Source organism: Leptodactylus fuscus, chromosome 8, assembly GCF_031893055.1.
Source record: "Leptodactylus fuscus isolate aLepFus1 chromosome 8, aLepFus1.hap2, whole genome shotgun sequence".
In the NCBI taxonomy this organism is placed as follows: domain Eukaryota; kingdom Metazoa; phylum Chordata; class Amphibia; order Anura; family Leptodactylidae; genus Leptodactylus; species Leptodactylus fuscus.
The window spans coordinates 59,254,922-59,277,143 of record NC_134272.1 but is presented as its reverse complement, the minus strand read 5'-3'; the positions used below and the strand labels follow the sequence as shown (position 1 = coordinate 59,277,143).

The following is a 22,222-nucleotide window of genomic DNA, read 5'->3' as shown; positions in this document are numbered from 1 at the left end:
CTCTGTGCTCTACAGCCTACACTTATTTTCTCATCTTTTTTTTCTGAACTGCACATCTCTTGCCTGCTTCCTTTGGGATCTTAGAAATGGTGGTCCACTTCCACAGATGGTAACTTCAATAGACAGTGTAACGGGAGTAGCTGAGGGATCGCTGTCTTAACCACTTTTTGGCACAAAATTAACTTCCAAAGCCAAATATGGTGCAAGTATATGATGCAAGGACACCTACACACCTATCTCTGACACATTGGGGAGTTCACCCTCATGCGCCCTTTTGGCCTGCACCATCATGCGCCTCTTCCCAGCCACTCCACATTTCCCAAGCTTTTCATTGCAGGCAGAAGTACAACACAACCCACCCCCATGCCCAAGCCTTTAACAGCCTCATCGATAAACTGCTGGCCCTGGAGATGTTGGTGTTTGTTTATGCTTCTGGATACCCAGGCCTTCCGTCAGCAGATGGCAGCTGGGGCACCTCCCTATGCTGGGCCTAGCCGTTACTACTTCTCTTGGTGTGCTGTCCCTGCCTTGCGCCTGCATGTGTCCCATAACATCAGTCGGGCCCAGAGCTCTGCGCTTTGCTGCAAGGTCCACCTGACCACCGACACATGGACAAGCGCCTGTGGTCAGGGATGCTGCAGTGCTTATCTTTAATGACAGGCAGGGTGAATGTGGTGGAGTCTGTTCCCCGGGTGCAAACTGGGGTGGCCTATCTCCTCTCCCAGGCCAAAATTCATGGCAGGAGTAGACTGAAACCCTACGAAGCTGCAACCTCCACCCCAGCTACTAGCGGAAAACACTGTAACACTGGCTTGGGGAGATGTCAGCAGGCCGTGCTGAAACTGATCAGCTTGGGGGACAGACAGCACAGTGCCTCCGAGGTCAGGGATGCCATCCTGGCTGAGATGGCATTTTTTTTTCCCTGCTACACCTGGGGCCTGTCATTTTTGCGCCTGTGATAATGGCTGGAACCTGGTAGCAGATCTGGAGCTTGCCAGACTCAAACACGGTCCATGCATGGCCCACGTTTTCCAACTTGTTGGTGCCATGTTTCTTTGAAACCTACACCATTGTGCCTGATATACAGGTCAAAGTGGGGCCATTTTCGTAAGTGAGAACTAGCCTCTCCTAGGCAGAAAACATTCAGAGCACACTCCTCTCATCTTCGCACCGTTGGCTGGCGGAGGAAGACGAGGGGGTTGGAGTGGCATCTGATGTCCCTGTCCCACACGAGGCTAGAGGGTGCACTTCAGTGCATCCCATTGCTTCACCACAAATGGTGTGAAGGGGAGTGGAAAATGGAGGAAATGGAGAGTGACCCTTACAGTTGGGGCCAGCAAAGGCATGCCAAGTAACACACTGGCACACATGGCTGACTTCATCTTGGGTTGCTTTTCAACACATATTTCACATCATGAAGAACAAATAATACTGGATTTTTACAAGCCTCGAACCCCGGTCTAGGTCTAATGTCTGTTCCTTTCTTATATTAGGGGAGAGGGAAAAAAATTACTTCAGTGATACATTTAGCGTACATAGACTGACTATTAATGTGTATCCCACTTAGTGTTGTTAGGGTTACACACCGTCACAACCTGGCTAAAGCTTCTATAGCTGTTAATAAAGTCAACATAACTTTACGGTATCCAAAAAGACAGCTGGTACCGACAGAGAGCAAGACAAATGTCACCCAAAGCTGTGAGCTCTGAACACCCACAGTGACTTTGGCGTCATCATCATTATAAGGGAGCTGGTGGTAATAAATAACTTGGCAGTGCCTAAAACCCAAAAAGCTTATACAACTATATTTACATTAAGATACACAAATGACACTTTTCAGTAGCATGTCATGAGACAAGCTGATAAGCTCTTCCTTTGTGCAGTGCTATTTGAAAGTTAAACGCTGCCTTTATTTTAATTCTGGAGAAGGTGCAGACATTAGATTTAGAACATGTTGTCTTCATTGTCCAAATCCTCTATATAGGTAACGTGTTTTTCGGGCCGAGCTGTCTGGGAACGAGCTGGTGCAGCACTGACAACCTGGGTGAATATAGCAAGAGCCTGAGATGTAGGGTGAATGAATCCCCAACTTATTTGTGGAATTCCCAGTGAGACAATGGCACTATCTACCAGTAGCAAAAATTGTGGGTGCACGTAACCCCCATATATTCTTTGAATTCCCAGTCAGACAATTGCACTATATACCAGTAGTAAAAATTGTGGGTGCACATAACCCCAATATATTCTTTGAATTCCCAATGAGACAATGGCACTGTATAGCAGTAGCAAAAATTGTGGGTGCACATAACCCCCATATATTCTTTGAATTCCCAGTCAGACAATGGCACTGTATACCAGTAGTAAAAATTGTGGGTGCACATAACCCCAATATATTCTTTGAATTCCCAGTGAGACAATGGCACTGTATAGCAGTAGCAAAAATTGTGGGTGCACATAACCCCAATATAATCTTTGAATTCCCAGTGAGACAATGGCACTGTATAGCAGTAGCAAAAATTGTGGGTGCACGTAACCCCCATATATTCTTTGAATTCCCAGTCAGACAATGGCACTGTATACCAGTAGTAAAAATTGTGGGTGCACATAACCCCAATATATTCTTTGAATTCCCATTGAGACAATGGCACTGTATAGCAGTAGCAAAAATTGTGGGTGCACGTAACCCCCATATATTCTTTGAATTCCCAGTCAGACAATGGCACTATATACCAGTAGTAAAAATTGTGGGTGCACGTAACCCCAATATATTCTTTGAATTCCCAGTCAGACAATGGCACTATATACCAGTAGCAAAAATTGTGGGTGCACGTAACCCCAATATATTCTTTGAATTCCCAGTCAGACAATGGCACTATATACCAGTAGCAAAAATAGTGGGTGTATATAGCCCCAATTCTATTGCTAGGGGACTTGCAGGGTATTTCTGAGGTGAAGGTGGGGGGGCACACCGTTGGAACGGGGATTTGGGGTGTATATATGGGGTATACGGGAATACACTGTCAGTGTGTTCCATTCAGGATCCTGGGAAAGCTGGGTTGCGGCGATTGAGCCCGTCAGTGCCACGTTACACTGACAAGCTTCTCCCTGGAATTGAAGTTATATGTAAACCCAATATATTCTTTGAATTCCCAGTCAGACAATGGCACTACATGGCAGTAGCAAAAATAGTGGGTGTATATAGCCCCAATTCTATTGCTAGGGGACTTGCAGGGTATTTCTGGGGTGAAGGTGGGGGGGCACACCGTTGGAACGGGTATCGGGGGTATATATCGGGTATACGGGAATACACTGACAGTGTATTCCATTCAGGATCCTGGGAAAGCTGGGTTGCGGCGATTGAGCCCGTCAGTGCCACGTTACACTGACAAGCTTCTCCCTGGAATTTAGCTCTTACAAGAGCTGTTGTGGTTGTCTTCTCCTTCCTATCCTAGCCTGTCCCTGCCTACCCAGAATCTAAGCCCTAGCTAGCTGGACGGAAACCTCCGTCCTCGGTGAATTGCAAGCTCAGAATGACGCGAAGCTGGGCGGCGCTGTTCTTTTAAATTAGAGGTCACATGTTTTCGGCAGCCAATGGGTTTTGCCTACTTTTCTCAACGTCACCGGTGTCGTAGTTCCTGTCCCACCTACCCTGCGCTGTTATTGGAGCAAAAAAGGCGCCAGGGAAGGTGGGAGGGGAATCGAGTAATGGCGCACTTTACCACGCGGTGTTCGATTCGATTCGAACATGCCGAACAGCCTAATATCCGATCGAACATGAGTTCGATAGAACACTGTTCGCTCATCTCTAATAGTAATCCCTGTTAATGTCATCAAGGACACAGTATAAACAAAAAATTCATGGATCACAAGTTGCCAATCCAATAGAGATTATGAATATAAACTTGCATCCGCAGAGTAAAAGCTTTTCCCATATGTAATTGCAATTACACTGCGGATGCAAGTTTATATTCATAATCTCTTTTGGATTGGTAATTTATGATCCATGCACTTTTTGTTTATACTGTGTCCTTGATGACATTAACAGGGATTACTATATTATACTGCATCCTATCCCTAACTGCACTGCTGTGGTATGCCGGCATTACAACCATAAAGGGATCCTGTCATACAAACCCTTTTTTTTTCTGAGTAACACGTCAGAATAGCCTTAAGAAAGGCTATTCTTCTCCTGCCTTTCGTTGTCTTCTCCGTGCCGCCCTTCTGTAAGAATCCTGTTTTTTAACAGTATGCAAATGAGTTATCTCGCAGCACTGGGGGTGGGCCCCAGCTCTCAAACAGCACTGGGGGGGCGTCTCTCTCCAGCGCTGCCTCCATCTTCGTCAGCAGCGTCCTCTTCTTCCGGCGATGGCTTGTAACTTCTAGGCCTTGGGCAGAGCAGACTGTGAATGCCCACAGGCCATGAGAAAATGGCTACTTACAATACTGTGCAAGCGGCCATTTTCTTGTGGCCTGTGCAGTCTGCTTTGCCCAAGGCCTAGAAGTTACAAGCCACTGCCGGAAGAAGAGGATAAAGAGGACGTTCCTGATGAAGATGGAGGCAGCGCTGGAGAGTTCTCTGGCAGCATTGGGACGCCCCGAGTGCTGTTTGAGCGCTGGGGCCCGCCCCTAGTGCTGTGAGAGAACTCATTTGCATACCGACAAGAACCGGGATTCCTACGTAACGGTGGCGTGGAGAAGACAATGAAAGGTAGGAGAAGAATAGCCTTTCTTAAGGCTATTCAGACATGGTAGGCAGAAACAAAAAAGGGTTTGTATGATAGGATCCCTTTAAAGGGTTTCCCATGATATCTATTATGGTGTTTTGTGTACCTGCATCCTGTGTATATTTTTAATACTGGATACAAATATACTTTCTATGTTTTATACTATTATAGGTGTGGTTGTTTTCTCCTTATGAACTTATTTGCCTCTATATGTCTCAACATAACAAATGGCAAAATCCACTCTTTAGAAATCTTCTGAACTGGCTCATGTGTAGTCGTAGCACCAAGGAGGTTTGTGCAGCTGAATGCTATAAACATCGCATGGCCGGCACACAGGACAGGGCTCAGTTCACACTCTGCTTCTTTTCTATAGACTTGCTGTACACTACGGCTAAGGAAGTGGCGCAGCCAATCAGCGGGAGGGGGCGTGGTTACGCGATGTGTCGCTTTGCTCCGGTCTGTTCCGTACACGCACCATGGCCGGGGTGACAGCCGCAGTGCTGGCCGGGTGTACGTGCACGGCAGCCGCTCTGTTCTTGTCCGGTGCTGGACCCACATGCGTTCTATCGGCGGTGACGCTGCTGGTCGCGATAGTGTGCACAGTTCTCTTTGCACGCTCCGGCAGCCCGTCCCATGTATGTGTGCTAGTCCTGGGAGACCTGGGCCGCAGCCCGCGGATGACGTATCATGCCTTGTCATTGGTCAGAAACGGCTTCAGTGTGACCCTCGCCGGCTTCCGTGGTAAGAAAGCAGAAGTTGTGAAGCAAACCTGTAATACACACACAGGGCTGTAACAGGGAATGGCTGTCATAGTGAATGTGCTGTACATTGTAGTTACTGAGGTGGGGTCTGTAGCTGCTCCTTTATACTGTATATACTGTACATTGTAGTTACTGAGGTGGGGTCTGTAGCTGTTCATTCATACTGTATATACTGTACATTGTAGTTACTGAGGTGGGGTCTGTAGCTGTTCCTTCATACTGTATATACTGTACATTGTAGTTACTGAGGTGGGGTCTGTAGCTGTTCCTTTATACTGTATATACTGTAGTTACTGAGGTGGGGTCTGTAGCTGTGGCTGCTCCTTCATACTGTATATACTGTACATTGTAGTTACTGAGGTGGGGTCTGTAGCTGTGGCTGCTCCTTCATACTGTATATACTGTACATTGTAGTTACTGAGGTGGGGTCTGTAGCTGTGTGTCCATGAATAATTAGGGATAATTTCTCTACATGTATTATGGTGGTTCTTACTGCTTGTCTGATAGAAATGTGAAGCTGGCGGCAGGAGTGGTCTACAAGTGTACAGTGCTGCTATTTATTAGGGGGCGCCTCTACTGATGAATTTCTGTCATGGAAATATAACAGGGTGTAACTTGAGGGGGTGCATCTGATACATTAGAGATGGGCAGGGGTCTGGTGCAGTTTTTGCATCAGAGGCTTCATGTTATGCCTAATGGCATTAAGTTTTTTTTTTTTTTTTTTAATTTAGATTGTGAGCCCCATATAGGTATCACAATGTACTTTTTTTTCTTCTATCAGTATGTCTTTGTAGAACGGGAGGAAATCCACACAAACACAGGGAGAACATATAAACTCCTTGCAGATGTTGTTCCTGGCAGGATTCGAACCCAGGACTCCAGCGCTGCAAGGCTGCATTGCTAACCACTGAGCCACCATGTTGCCCCCAGTGCCGTTCCTATGCTGGTACTGTACATTGCAATGGATTATGGAGCATTAGCAAAAGCATCATTGTTTTTGTTCTCCTGGTCTGTTGCAGGACCAGAAGATCGTTAAAACAGCCCGTTTATTAACCAAGAACAATGGACCACAAAGGCCACCATTGACTGAGGTCCATCATTTTTCCCCCCTGATATCACCAGAAGAAAAAGTTGGGATTGCAGGATTTTTTTTCTCCTGGCATTTGAGATGAACAGACACCGGACACAGATGTTAACATAGTGTTACTCACCTGCTGTCCCTGTGCCATACATAGACCCTGTGGATATAACCACAAGTTTCTGTCGGTCTATATAGTAGCAATTCATACTCAATCTTTGCAACACCCCCCCCCCCCCCCAAACTGTTGTATTGTGAATGTGTTGACCCCTTGAAGAAATGCTTCCAAAGAAGAATATGTTTCCACAGGAGGTGGCACTTGGAGTCACTATAGGTCCATTATAGAGACCTAGAGGGGTTCCTTGTGACCTTATACAGATACTCTCCATGCTTGAGGCCTTAGATCGGGGGTCAGCAGCCTTTGGCACTCCAGCTGCTGTGAAACTACAACTGCCAACATGCTCCATTCACTTCCATGGGAGTTCCTAAAACAGCAGAGTAAGTATGCACGCTGGGAGTTGTAGTTTTAGAACAGCTGGAGTGCTGCAGGTCACCTACCCCTGCCTCAGATCTTGCAGAACATTACCACATTATTGCTGGAATTTTCAACATGCCTGCCATAGGATAAAAATATCTTCTTTTTTTCTCTATAGAAACTCTTCCTCACAGAGACGTCTTGAACAATCAGAAAATAACAATTCATCAACTGTCTGACTTCAAGGTGCTCAAAGGTAATGGTCTGTAGAACTATTTTTACATAGCTTTTTTAATTCATTTACTTAAGGTTTAGTCACAGTTGATTTGGATAAAAAATTCACACTAGCATTGACTATAATGAGATCTATAGGGAATGCTGTGATGTTTTTTTTCTCTCCATCTTAGGGGGCGCTCACACTACCGTCGGTGTCCGACAGGTAGTGTCCGCTCCTAGTGTCCGCTCAAAATCTGGCACGGAAATTAGGAGCGGACACTAGCTGTGTCCGTGACACTTGTCATTTATTTAAATGGTCATCGGGTGCGTTCTTTTGCACTCCGTGCATGCAGGGTTCTTCTGTCCGCTTGAGAAGTCGGACATCTTCACTTGCGGACAGGGAAGGACAGGCACGGAGTGCAAAAGAACGCACCCGATGCCCATTTAAATAAATGACAGGTGTCACGGACACAGCTAGTGTCCGCTCCTAATGTCTGTGCAAGATTTGGAGCGGACACTAGGAGCGGACACTACCTGTCGGACACCGACGGTAGTGTGAACGCTCCCTTACAGGGAGTCTGTCAGCAGAAAAATCAGTATCAAACTAATGACAGTACCTTGTAGAGCAGCTTCTTCACTTTATGAAGACTTCTTTCTGATTTTGTACTGCAGCTCCATTGTTATAAAAATCAGAATTTTATTCTTTAGTAGACTAGTTGAAAAGGGTTTTTAGGGCGTCTCCTCTTCTGCTGGGGCTTGAGGCCGGGTTCACATGGGGTATTTTGGACCGGAATTTGATGCAATACTCCTCTCCGGATTAGACCCAAACGAATGGGCCTAGTCTGGAGGGAGGTGTCTTTAGGCGGATGTCGCGAGGCGAATCCGCCTGAAAGAATGAGCATGTCGCTTCTTTTTTCTTTTTTGCTGAGTGACATCTCCCACTTTGTCAGTAGTTAGGATGAGCTCTATACAGCAGAGAGTGAAGCCAATGCAGTAGAAGAGACGCCCCTAAAGCCGTTTTCAGCTAATTTGCACAAGAATAAAATTATAATTTTCATGAACATGGGTCTGCAGTGCAGAATAAGAAAGACATCTTTGGAAATTGTAGACTGTGCTGTCATTAGTCTGATACCGTTTTTTCCCTTCTGCTGACAGACTCCCTTAAATGGAACTGGATTGTTTTTTCCACAATACACCTTGTAGTGAGTGACAATCTGAAGAATATACAACATATACTAGACAGGTTCCCTTTAAGTTTTGCAAATGTTTATTTATTAATGTTTTGCTTATTTATTTCAAACTTGATGAATTAAAAGAAACTTTTTTTATTTAGTTGGACCTAGAGTACTTCGGTATGTCCTAAAGGTTACTGTGCAGGCAGTCCAGCTCTTTTGGGAACTGTTGAAAATTGATCCCCCATCCTTTATACTTCTTCAGGTAAGGATTGATCGAAGTTTACCTGTAATGTTCAAATGAAGGCAAAATTCGCAAAAATAAAAGTATGAGGGTGCTTTGGAGGCTGTGTACTGCCTGATACTAGGGTTGGTTGTATCACCATTTTCCTGCTGATAGACTCCCTTTACTTCAGATATTAAAGGGGTCTGGATGGGGTACAACAAGAATCTCTTGCACTTGATGACCTGGCATGTCTGTGTATTACGTAAAGCTCCACGATTTTACTAAGGACATTGTAATACCTCATTTGCCCATTAGGTGGCACAGAGAGCTCATAGTGTTGGGGTGGGGTCCTAGCATTTGGTCGCCATGTCATCTGTTTATCACTGGGTAAGACCAATATGGTGTTACAAATCACATGATTTACTGTGGTTCATATAAGATTGCTTCTGTTCAAATTCTGAAAATTTCATTCCTGTCTTTTCAAGGTAGAATCCTCCAGGTCTGCCTGCCATAGCAGTAACATGGTTCTTTTGTCTTCTGAGAAGATGTCAACTGATAATTGACTGGCATAACTATGGCTACTCGATCATGAGTTTGACCAATGGACCTAGACATCCGATTGTACGCGTTGCAAAATGGTTTGTATGTTTGTAGCTTTAATACTATAGAACGACCCACCATTATAGCTGTTAGCTGGGTTATAATATGTTTAACCAGAAGACTGTTCTTTCTGGGGTCTCTGAGTGCACTTATTATACAGTAGGCTATAAATGTCTGGTTCCCATCCTGCCTGGTAAAGTGAACGCCTGCTTATGAATCCAGGCAGATATATATGAATCCAGATAGCTTGGGATATATATTTATGGCTTATAATGCAGGTACAGTTACTAGTCACTGACAGATGAACTGAAGGGGCCGTGCCTGACAGATATTACAAGAGTGCTATGGGCCTTCGGAAAGAAATAAAATCAGATTCTAAAGGAAAATTGGAGATGGTCGAATCTTAAGTAGGTATTAGATTATGTATCTGTAATAAGCCTACTGTTTAACAAGTCTTTGTAAATGGAAAATCTCGTTCTGCAGGTATGAAAAAATATTTGGTCGACTGTCAAATTATAATTTCTGTGTAACGAACGCCATGAAGGACGATTTGCTGCAAAATTGGAGAATAAAGTAAGACTGAATTAGAACTGCTGACACATTATTGTTTTTTATTAAACTGTGAAGAAAGTGCATCAAAAAGTTGGAAATGTCCCTGTCACACAGCCCAGAATAGACTCAAATGGGAGGTATTCCTGAAATGGACGCAGCACAGATACAAGATGGCTGTTAAAAACTGTTTCACAGATGGTTTTTATCCACGGTTGTGTGCGTGTGTAGCCTAAGGCTTAGTTTACACAGTTTTGGTCAGGAATCCGCCTCAAAATCTGCCTCCAAAAAAGCCTCCCAATAGGCTCATACTCTACATTACCAACAGTGACCCTGCACATATGTCCGGTGTGGAAGTAGCCTAATAGAGAAAAATGCAATATATATACACACACTATAGTGAAGAAACTTTCAGTTCTTGACCCTTAGTGATAACTGTACATTACTAAATGATTGGTGAAGGGACAGACATAATGATGAGGCTATAATCCTTACACTGTATCTGTGCAGATTAATTTCTAATACTTGATTTAGCATATGTGTAGTCTGTAGATAAGGGTGAATGCAATCGACTAAACAATTACATATAGTGTGTAGTACTGAAAACATACATATACCAGGGCTGATGTACAGTCATGAATTCGCAATGTTTCTCAGCCTATTTTGTTTTTTTCTTTGTTGTTTTCCACCTATGAATAGGTAGAGAACAGATTTGTCTTTAGTCATGTTTATCCTCCTTGTATAATGTTTTCTCCTATTAGATCCGTTCTTTTACTGTTGCAGAGCCATCACTTTGTATGATAAGCCGCCATCCATATTTAAAGAAACCCCTCTGGAGCTCCGGCATCAGCTCTTCATGAAACTTGCAGAGGACTATGCGCCTTTCAGAGCAAGGTACGCTTTTAGAAATTCTTGAAATTTATAAATAAGGATTAATAAGATGTCATGCTGCTAAAAACCTATAGGGGAGATCCCTATAGGGTTTATCAAAGACAACCAATCAGACTTCAGTTTTTGTTTTTTGTTTTTTTGTTTTTGGATGGCAACGTGAAAAGAACATAAAAATATAAATTTTTTGTCATTAATAATTAAAGAAGACCTTTCACCACCTCCACCAATTCACGTTCTTAGGACCTGTGAATAGTCACCGCTCAACTGATTCCAGCACAGTGGAATTTTCTCTCTAACCCCTGCCATTCCCAAGCAATAAACTCTACCTCTTACCTGGCTTATTAGAGAATGCATCTCCATTCCTCACTACTTCTAGAATCACAGAGTCTGACGAAAGTCTGAATATTGACTGAAATGTTACTTTTTTTTTTTTTTTTTTACCCTAAGCCTGTATCGACAACTGGTGAATAAAGTCAGACCTGCATTCTACAATTGTGTTGTATACTAAATTTATTATTAGTGGATATCAAGACTTGGGACCCCAGTTCGTTTCACATAAACAAGGAGTGCCCTCCACACCTCTTGGAACATTGTACAAGTCTAATCCCATACTGGGACAGAAAAAAATAAAATAAAAGCTAATGTTTAAATATGTTAAAAAAAAAATAGCTAGTCTCCTTTTTCCCCATTTAAAAATTCTAAGCATGTAAAAAACAAAACCTATTTGGTATCATGATGTCCATGACATTCTGTACTGTACTATAAGGCCCTGTTCACACGGGGCACGGGACTGCATATTTTGGTCCTGAAACTGATGTGGGAAGCCGTGTCAGAATAGGAACAAAAAGCACCTGCCACGACTGTCGCGGCTTCTGACAGTCCCCCCACCCCCTCCAGAATTGGCCTAGTATGGAGGGTGCTGCCGTGAGGCGGATGCCAGTGCTGACTCAGCCACGGAATCCGCCTGAAGAAAGGACAACTTGCTTCTTTTTACCGTGAGCCGGAACATACCATTCACTGTAAAAAGGAAGCTAGTGGTCTACATAGACCTCCATTGAGAGGGGGCGGATTCTGACGCCGATTCCACCTCAGAATCCGCCCCCTCTTGCCCCCTGTGACTGCATTATTTATCCTGTTCAGTGAATGTTGTACATAAAAACGTACCAAAATGGCAGAAATAATGTTGTTTTTTGTGTTTGTGTTTTGGTCACCTCGCCTCCCCCCAAAGAAAAGTGATGAAAAGTTGCATTTATTCACATTGTTACCAGCTCGTCCTGCAAAAATTAAGTCCACACCGAACTGTTAATGGGAAGAAAGAAAAACAAAATATGGCTTTTAGAAGATGGCTGTGCACAAACAATTTATACATTTTTTTAAGGTGTCTTTATTGCAGAAAACTAGAGAATAATGAAGCAAAATACTTGTGATTTTCACTCTGATTTTAGTATTGAACATGGATAGAAATATGCTGTGTGAACATGCATCAAAGCTAGAATCACACAGGTTTTGGTGCACTTTCTGAGCAAAAGACAAAGCAGATTGGTATAAATCTTACTTTTTATATTTGCTGTATCTTTTTAAATCCAGTCCTGGCTTTAGTGCAAAAAAAATAAAAAAAAATCAAAACTACATGTGTGATTACAAGTATGTTATCTTTTTTAAACCCATCAGGTGATGTTCATTTTGCATTGCAGGGCGTTCATTTTTCAGACTTTTTTTTTTTTTTTTTTTTTCTCGTTCCAGATCAGATTTTGCAGGTACCCACGTGGAGAGATCTGCATTCACAGAGAGGAACCTTACAACTGGTGCTGTTACTTACAATGAGGGAAGGCCTGCCTTACTGATCAGTAGTACAAGCTGGACAGGTATTTGGGTTTTGCTTCTTCTTGCTTCCTTGTCATGGGACAATACTAAGTAACTTCAATATAAGTGTTACTTTGTCTGCATTATGTGATTTTTACATCCCCTGTATTCAGTATAAAACTCTACTTGAACCATGGTAGCCTTATTGATGTTTTTGGCTTGTGCCTTCACCTTCTGTATACAGTCTTGTCTTGCCCTTGTATGTGTGTACTAACCTGAAATATAAAAAATTGAGAGTCTTCAGTAGTTGATCCCTTTTTAATGGCTAACTAAAAATGATGACCAATTGCAAGCTTTCGGGATATCTCATAGCTTAACCTACGCCTGAGGAAGGGATCTGAGATATCCCAAAAGCTTGCAATTGATCATTTTTAGTTAGCCATTAAAAAGGGATACTACTAGAGATGAGCGAACACTGTTCGGATCAGCCAATCCGAACAGCACGCTCCCATAGAGATGAATGGAAGCACCTGTGACGCCGGCCGCCGGCAAAGTCAACGTCACAGGTGCTTCCATTCATTTCTATGGATGTGTGCTGTTCGGATTGGCTGATCCGAACAGTGTTCGCTCATCTCTAGATACTACTGAAACTACTGAAGACTCTCAATTTTTTATGTTTCATATTCACTGGCTAACACGGTATAAAGATATTTTTTCCTTGTACTAACCTGGTTATGGTGTGCTGTTTTTTCTACAGAGGATGAAGACTTCAGTGTATTGTTAACTGCGCTAGAAGGTATGTATAGTATAGGACATGCATTGGCCCCCTAGTGGCAGCAGGTAGCTACAATTTATTTATTTATTTTTTGCCTGAATGTATTTGGAAAAATTAAAACAGTGTGATGTACTAGGCCTGCATTCAGACAGAAGATAGCAAAACGGTCTGTGTACAGGAAGAAACTTTAATATTGTTGATTATAGTAAACTTGGAATACATTTATGCATAATGCAGGGCAATGTACTTCTTATGTAAAGTCTATTTTATACACTCTGAAGGGTGAAAAATAGTACAATGTAATTCTGGCACAAAGTCAACTAATATATAAACTTCGACTTGACCATCTAAAGCTGTACCAGACTTCCTATCCAACATCAGCCTCTGTGATAAATCTGGGACATTATCCTAAAATATATAGCTGCTCAATACAAATACAATATCATTTCGGCTCATCTATTGGTTTTTGCATCATCTTTTACCCAAAGGGCAAAGCCACAGGCAGATGTTTTTTGACTCTTCCTGGGTCCTGGATCCATATGGACACCAGAATTCTCAGATTCCCCCCCCCCCCTAAACATGTGTGATATAACAATATATATCTATTAATAATATTTGTATTTTGTTCCCTTTTAGATTATGATATGCTTATTACAAAGGGCTCCAAACTTCCCTCTCTAGTTTGTGTTATAACAGGTAAAACTTTTTTTGTATTGGTTTATCCATTTTCATTTACTTTCGAAAAACTTAACACATTTGCATTTATGGTTTATAAAGTATTTGTATATAACAAGAATGTAACCAAAATCCAGAGCCACCATTTGCTGATAAGATAGTTCCAAGTGGTCTATGAAGGATTTCATACCAGAAAGCACAAAGATCAGGTCGTTTTACGTACTATGCAAAAAACACAACCTTGGGAATCCAGGGAGACCATTACTTAATGTGATGGGTAGAAGATGGACAGGACACCAGATAATATCCAATGAAGAGTAAATCCACATAAGACATTTACACTATGGATTATATATTTATTTATTTTAATGTGGAATTGCAGTCAGAGAATGCAAAGTGTTATAGTAGCAACAAGGCGGTTGGACAGCAAGTTCAATATGAAAATTTTTCAATCTGAAGGTATTACACAGTCCAGTCAAATTAATGTGACCAGCGCCTACTTTTGACGTCAACGTTAAATAACCAGTCACAGAAGGCACATGTCATCAGCCATCTGGGTGCACTCATCATTGTGGAAGGCACGATGGATCAACACAAGTATGCATCTATCCTTGCAGACCATGTTCACCCCTAGATGCGAAATGTTTTTCCTCAGGATGATGGCATCTACCAGCAGGACAATGCGACGTGTCATAAAGCTCGCAGTGTACGTGCGTGGTTCGAGGAGCACCAGGATGAATTTACCGTACTCCCTTAACCAGCAAATTACCAGGACTTGAATCCAATTGAGAATCTGTGGGACCACATCAATCGGGTTGTTCGCGCCATGGATGCTCAACCACGTAATCTAGCGCAGCTGGCCACGGCACTGGAGTCGGCATGGCTCAACATCCCAGTGACATCACCACAACATCCCCTCTCTTCCTGCACGTCTCGCAGCGGTCCGCTCTGCCAAAGGTGGTTATTCTGGTGGTCACATTAATGTGACTGGACTGTGTATATTATAGAACAATGAGAGCTGAGCATTCTGTATATAGGTTTTGTTTTGCTGACAGCAGCCTTCCTTATCTGTGCATTTATGCCAAGTTGGTTGTCGGTCACTGACTAGGACCACCCACTGGACACCTAAGCACAGAGAAAGCAGGATTTCAGTAAATAACATACACTTTATACTGAATCTATTCCCACTACACTATATATCAGTCTGCTTAGCTCCTCCTGCTTTATAACATGGTGCCATTAGGCTGAACATTATTTTTACGGTGGATCTCTGCACCAGAAAGCCACAGGGAATATTAACCTATCATGTGGATTTAACATCTGCAGCAAGTAGAGTGAAATTTGCATGAAATTCCCAGCAATTATACATAATCCCCAACAAGCCATAGAAATTGGTGCTGTTTTTGCTGCTAATAATTTGAGGAAATTATGGCACACACTACCTGTGCAGAAATACCCCGAGTCTACATTGTATGTACTGACACCCTCTTTAGATATTACAGGATCCAGTGAGAGACTTTCTTAAGATGTTGCTTACAGGTTTGAAGCCAAGCTGTGTGCTCATGTCATCTACAACGTCTGTGTACATAAGTGGCGCTCTTTCTTTGGATGGGTTTTTTTTGAAGTATAAATTGATGATATTTTGATCTTGTCATTTTAGGTAAGGGACCCTTGAAAGACTACTACTGTAAGCTGATCGGTGAGCTGCAGCTTAAGAATATACATATCTGCACTCCTTGGCTAGAAGCTGAAGACTATCCTCTTTTACTAGGTAAAGAAACCATTTTTTTTTCATTTTATCTCTCCAGAACTTAAATTGGTAGTTTTTAAAGGAGTTGTACATACATTTAAAAAAAACAAAAAAAAACTGCTTGGGGGTGTTCACACTACCATTGGATTCCGCAGCAGTGTCTGTGGCTATTGTCCGTACAAGATTTTAGCAACGGACACGAGCTGGCCTGTCTGAAATTTCCATTCATTTCAATGGGATTTTATCTTGTGTCCATTCACACCCATGTCCGTTTTTTCAAGTGGACAGGACAAAAAAAATCCTACATGCAGAACTTTTCTGTCCGTTTGAAAAAAACAGACTGCAAGTGTCCGTTATTTTTTTTCTTTTTAACATTGAAGTCTATGGACAATGGCCTTATAACGGATAGTAACTGATAGTTTGTGTCCATTGCGATAGGTGTCCATTTTTTTTTTTTTATTTTTTTTTTTTACGGACATCTTCTGAACGGAATCCAACGGTAGTGTGAACCCTACCTTATTTCCAAAAACAGCACCTCTTCTGTCTGTAATTGTGTGGTATTGCTCCATTGTAAGAATCAATGAGGCAGAGCTGTAATACTACATACAACCTGTGAAAAGTAACCATGTTATCTAGTACTGTACAATCTACAAATGGAGGTGTATCTTTCATCGTTCTAGGATCAGCTGACTTGGGCGTCTGTCTCCACATGTCTTCCAGCGGTTTGGACCTTCCAATGAAGGTGGTTGATATGTTTGGCTGCTGTCTTCCAGTGTGTGCTGTCAATTTTAAATGGTAATAATTTTATGCTATTTAGAATGAAATATAAACCTCAATATGTGTATAAATATCAGAAAGCAAAAGCAATGGTTGGATTCATATGGCCACATTATACGAACTGTATCACAGCTGCAAATGCCTTTAGGACCATGGATCTAATAACTTGAACTAGTGATATCACAGGGATCGTTTACCCTGTATATTCGGGTGATTAGACCCATGGCCGGGACATAATTTGTGTCTGTAACATAATCCATATAATACAGATGTATTGTGGCAACTCCAACCTTAAGGCTAAGGTCTCACAGGACGTCCCGCATCGCAGTTCTTCCAGCAGCGCTTTAAACAGAAAGTTTGTGGCATTTTCCTCCGCGGACTTTCTGTCTCAGTTATATCTATAGGGAAACCACTGGTGTTTCCATAGATACAATTGACTTGCTGCAACTTCCAAAATCGCGGCGTGTCTGAATAGTGGTTTTTACCGTAACGTGGGCATGGGACTCGCTAGAATCCCATTCACTTTGCCCGTACTGTAAAACGCCGCAATTTTTTGCAAATGGCAGCGTTTCCGTCCCGTGGGGCCCTGGCCCAAAGGGATTTTCCCATCTAAATGTTTCAGCTTTGCCTGCAGTCTTTTCTTCTCACTATGAGGTATGACAATACTTATACAGATCAGATAATATGCAGATGCTTGTACAGAATGTTATCTGTGTGATAACAGTGTTCTCTGTGTGTTTACATAGATAGATAACAGACTTGGCTTTATCAGCAAACTGCAATTAGCTGAACGGTTGTCCTGCCTTGTGCACAGTTGTGGCGCTGTAGATAGGAAACCGACATCTCGGACTATCTCTCCTATCCTGTGTAAAAGGAGAAACGAAGAAGAGAAAGTGCTTTAATGGAAATCAGTTTAATCACTGTTACTTATTTACAAGAATTGCTCGAAGTGCTGGCCGCCTGCCTCGATGCAAGCAGTGTAACGCCGGGAGATGGATTGACGCACCCGTTCAGACTCCTGGCATGGCCCTCACCATGACAGTCTGCATGCGGTTCACGAGCTCTTTGCAGGTTGGCACAGGCGTTGCTTACACAATAGACTTGACATCTCGGTCTACCTGCAGCGCCACAACGGTGCATTTCCGGTCACATGTTCATTAATAAAAAGCACTTCATAAACCGGCTAAAGTCCACTCTTTCATTTTGTGTACTTACTTTCCGGACACCATGTAGGGCCACATGTTGCAATTCGCAGGTAAAAAAAATCCTGCTGGAACAACTGCAACAATGTAGGAGATTACCTAAAATCTTATCCACATTGTTGCAAAGGCTAGAAATACTTGGGGGATTTATCATTTCCTCCGCTTTAGTCTTCTAGTGTAAGGAGATGACATTGAGGTGCTTGTTTGACGCAAAGTCCTTTCTTGTGCCAAACATGCGCCTCAAGCCAAGATTCGTACCTCATCCACCACATCCTGCGAATGATTTATTATAACTCATGCCAGTTTTCTGACATGAGTTAGAATGGAAATCTACACCAGTTCCTCCCTGGCATAGATTTCCATTCTGGTGCTGGGATGTCCAATAGATTTATGAAGAGGCCGCAGCCTAAATCTCTGGTTTCCTGCGTCACTCTGGACGTTTTATAAGTGCAATAGGCCAGTCTTAATAAATTGTGCACAGGTGGGAGAAATGTGTGCCCTCAGCTATATGCTCCACCACGGACCGATGCAGTAGTGTAACATGTTCAGTGCAGATTTCTGTTTCTAGTGCTATAGTATAGACCTGCAGGTTTTCTGGAATATCACATTGTTTACCACTGAGCTGTGCTGCATCCCCATACACTGCGGAGTGCACCTACTGCATCACTTCTCTCTTGTCCGCACTGTAGCTTTCCTGACAAACAATATGTTACTATTTATGAGAGGCTCAGTGGGTTGTTACTCTTGTGGCGCACGATAAATTGTTAGAAAAACAATGAAATAATAGGCACGATTACCTTCTTTACAGCTTACATGAACTTGTAAAACACAATGAGAACGGTTTGATATTTGAAGATTCCAGAGAGCTCGCCGCACAGCTAAAGGTATTTGATTTGTTCCTTTCTTTCTCCTATATGTGTTGCTGAGCTACTATAGAAGAGGCCCATATATTTATTGAAAAAAAAAAAAAAATTTGATGGTAATACCCTCGCTACATCAATACTCAGGGTATGTTCACAAAGAGTTTTTTCGCAGTCTGATTTGGAGAATCCGCCGCAAAATACACCTGATTTATTTCAGTGGGAGTCAGCAGCAGCTTTTTTTTCAGCTGGAGGGGAAAAAAAAGCAACCCGGACCATCTTTAGGTGGATTCCGACTTAAGGCCGCGGCCTCAGGGTCTGGAATCGCCACGGCATTATACAGTATCAGCAAAGTGGATGGGATTCATGCGAATCTCCTTCCCACTTTGTGTTAAAATCCGCAGCGCGAACACTCTGCAATTTCCAAAATCGGAAACACCGGTGGCTTTCCCATAGATGTAATGGGAATAGAAAGTCCGCGGAGGAAAACTGTGAACTTTCTGTTCAAAGTGTTGAGGGAAGAACCGTGATGCGTTCCCACTGCGGTTGTTCCCGTAGCGCTTTAATGCGGCATTTCCGACCCGTGTGGCCTTAGTCTAAAAATTCCACTGAAATCAATTGGAGGTGGGAAAACTGCAATGCAAAAAAAAACACTGCATCAAAAACCGCTAGCATATGAAGTTTCTATGTCCATACATTGAGTGAAAAAAAAAAAAGCATTAAAAAAAACAAAACACATGAAACGTTTACAAAGTTTTTTTTTTCAGGAATTAGGAAATGTTTTTTTTTTTTTCACTGATGCAGATTGAGAAAATTTGCATTAAAAAACCCTAATGCTGCAGAAACGTGTGAAAAAAAAAAAAAAACTTTTTCCCGCCTCCCATCGATTTAATAGGTTTTTCAAGGCTTAATCCACCTGAAGACAGCTCATGTTTTTTTTTTTTCCTCTAGCTGAAAAAAAAATCAGCTACTGACTCCCATAGAAACAAATTAATACAGTATCTTTAAAAATAGAACTGACCCGTGTGAATGGTGGCTTTCTAATCTCCCAATGCAACCTGTGTACCATATCCAGTAAAGAGCTAATTGAGATTTCATTTCATGGTGTGCAGTGGGTTTAACAAGCAAAAGTAAAATACATTATGTGTAGAGATGAGCAAACACTATTCAAAACAGCCGTTTCGAATAGCACTCTCCCATAGAAATGAATGGAAGCGGCCGGCACGCTGACTTTGCCGGCGGCTGCCCGCTTAACCCCCCCGCGTGCTGGCTACGTCCATTCATTTCTATGGGAGCATGCTATTCGAAACGGCTGTTTCAAATAGTGTTTGCTCATCTGTAATTATGTGCAGAAAGGGAGCCTGACAGGCAGCCCCATACCATCAGCTCTTGTGCAGTGTACACGATGCATTCCTGTAAGTAGTTGAGTCCGCTGCACAGTCCAGCCGATGCTTCCGTTTTGTATGTTTTGTCATTGCACACGTGCCTCTTCATATCTGCCTACAGTCCTGCCATAGCTCTGGTTTCACTATTGGCTGGATGTACTATTGAACTGTGTGTTTAATCTGCTTGTTAGGCCTCGTTCACACGGGGAGCAGATTGGCGAATTTTGGTCCTGAGAGTGACAAGACTGTCGCGGGTTCCCCCTCCGGAGTAAACTGAAATAAATGGGCCTAGTCCGGAGGGTGCTGCCGCAAGGCTGAATCAGCTGCGGAGTCCGCCTGAAGATAGGGCAGCTCGCTCCTTTTTTTCCGTGAGCGGCATGTTGCTGGTCTACATAGATCTCCATTGTGAGGGGGCGGATTATGACGTGGATTCGGCGCCATAATTCGCCCCCTCTTGCCCCGTGTGAACGAGCCCTTATAGTGTATTTGGACAATCTCAATGATGGTTTCAATCTGAAATGGAACAGAGACAAGACTGAAACTGATGCCAAGATGGCGGCATCCAGAATTCCAGACGTGGGCTTGTCAGGAAATTGAAGGAACTAAACAGATACATTTATGGGAAAAGATTTAGGCTGAGTTCAGATAGAGTATTTTGGATCGGAATTTAATGTGGAGGCTGCCTCAGGTTCTGGTCCAAAATACAGGGCAGCCGCGACTGGAGGCTGATGTAGTGCACTCTGCTCCAGGTTAGGCCCAAATAAATGGGCCTAGTTGGGAGTGTCTTCAGGCGGATTCGCGAGGCACAATCCGTCTGGAGAATGAGCACGTCCATTCTTTTTTCCGGGAGCCGGAACAAACAGCTCCCAGAAAAAAGAACTGATCGGCTAACATTGAAATCAATGGGAGTCGCGGATATAGCCTCAAAATCCTGACCAAAATATCCTGTGTGAACACTCAGCCTTAGTATAACCTGTCATTTATCAACTCAAATATCTGCTCTTTCTATATTGAGAAGTGAAGAATCGGTGCTATAGGTGACTGACAGCCCCCACCTCTATGACTGTGTATACACAGAGAGCTGTCAATCACTGATAGGACTACAACCATGGTCACATACATAGAAGTAAAAACATTTGATTGTAGTTTTTCCAATTCTATGTAATATGTTTTTCACAGATGTTATTTATGGAGTTTACGAGCGCTTCAAGCAAGCTGAAACAATTTCGGCAAAATCTTCATGACTCTAAACAAATCAGATGGGATGAAAGTTGGGATCAGACCGTCCTGCCAGTATTTCGAGATCATGGCAAGAAGCATCATTAAAGGAGGAGACTTTACCCCAGGACATATTGACCACTACCGCCTCCTGCTGGGAGCTAATGCTGTTTACATGAAGGAAAAAAAAAAGAAGGGTACACGAAAAAAAAACAAAAAACACTTGAAGGTTTTGGGATTTTAAGGCTTACCACATTCCAAAGATTTTTTTATAGCCTGTTACATATGATAGGGAAAAGGACCATAGGCCAAATTGTTATAGACCAACTGTATACAAACTTATGGATAGGTGGAGCTGTACTACAGGGGGCTATCATACTTCTGAGGTAGGGGCTGCAGCTCACTCACTTATACTGTCCATGTCGGGATTACTATCTGTCAGATTGGCCAAAGATCGTCCTGCAGTAAATCCGCCACACTGGGGAGACTTGCTAATAAATTTCACCAGAAGACAAGCAGAGATCCTGTGCACTCAATGTATTATCAGTTTAGGCTCTTTTTTTACGTTCGACTGGATAGTTTCGATAAGTTTCTATTAAAAGAGTTGTGACTAAATGAAGTTGTAAAATGTGCCAGATTTATTAATGACTTGCAATATTTTGCTACATCTGAAACTCGTATAGGAAAAAAAAAATGTTTTAATATCAGACTTTTTATATTTTTTTCTTTTAAAAAGTGAAGATACCAGAGTTTACATGAAAGTATGTGCAGGGTCTTACTAGGCAGTATAAGGTTTGATAAGACTTACCAGATTTTCCCCCATTACGGCTGCAGCACAATTTACATTTGCTTCTCAGGCTGTGGGCTGTACATTACAGGGGCTCTATCATTGGGAAAAGTCATTTTTAACTAAGCACATCCTTGCATAGACTTTAGAAAGGCTATTCCACACCTACCTTTTGTATGTCAATTGCCTCAGTAGTTTTTGAAAGAGCCCATTTTTATACATATGCTATTTAGCCTCCAGCCTGTGTTGTATACACACATAGCAGACAGCGCTCACTGAGACTTCCAGTGCTCGCTGG

At 42.6% G+C, this 22,222-nt stretch overlaps 1 protein-coding gene across 2 annotated transcripts; it reads left to right on the top strand.

Moving 5' to 3' along the window:
* The first annotated feature begins 5,185 nt into the window (after positions 1–5,185).
* Positions 5,186–21,705, top strand: ALG1 (ALG1 chitobiosyldiphosphodolichol beta-mannosyltransferase). 2 transcript variants are annotated; one of them, XM_075285031.1, is made up of 13 exons: positions 5,186–5,465; positions 7,217–7,294; positions 8,588–8,691; positions 9,142–9,290; positions 9,736–9,825; positions 10,585–10,695; positions 12,436–12,557; positions 13,253–13,291; positions 13,907–13,966; positions 15,606–15,716; positions 16,376–16,490; positions 18,483–18,558; positions 21,099–21,705. In XM_075285031.1, the coding sequence occupies exons 1-13, from the start codon at positions 5,201–5,203 to the stop codon at positions 21,243–21,245; spliced, it is 1,467 nt and encodes a 488-aa protein (XP_075141132.1). In that variant the 5' UTR covers positions 5,186–5,200; the 3' UTR covers positions 21,246–21,705. The 2 variants fall into 2 exon arrangements, with proteins under 2 accessions (XP_075141132.1, XP_075141133.1); XM_075285032.1 differs by lacking the exon at positions 5,186–5,465 and having other exon boundaries at positions 7,281–7,294; positions 9,138–9,290.
* The last annotated feature ends 517 nt before the right edge of the window (positions 21,706–22,222 follow it).

Bases quoted from the DNA above. Each gene is read 5' to 3' on its own strand.
- ALG1 (XM_075285031.1), top strand. From the start codon at position 5,201: ATGGCCGGGGTGACAGCCGCAGTGCTGGCCGGGTGTACGTGCACGGCA. The intron at 7,295-8,587 runs GTAATGGTCTGT...TTTTTTATTTAG, and splicing joins TGACTTCAAGGTGCTCAAAG to TTGGACCTAGAGTACTTCGG. The intron at 10,696-12,435 runs GTACGCTTTTAG...TTCTCGTTCCAG, and splicing joins TATGCGCCTTTCAGAGCAAG to ATCAGATTTTGCAGGTACCC.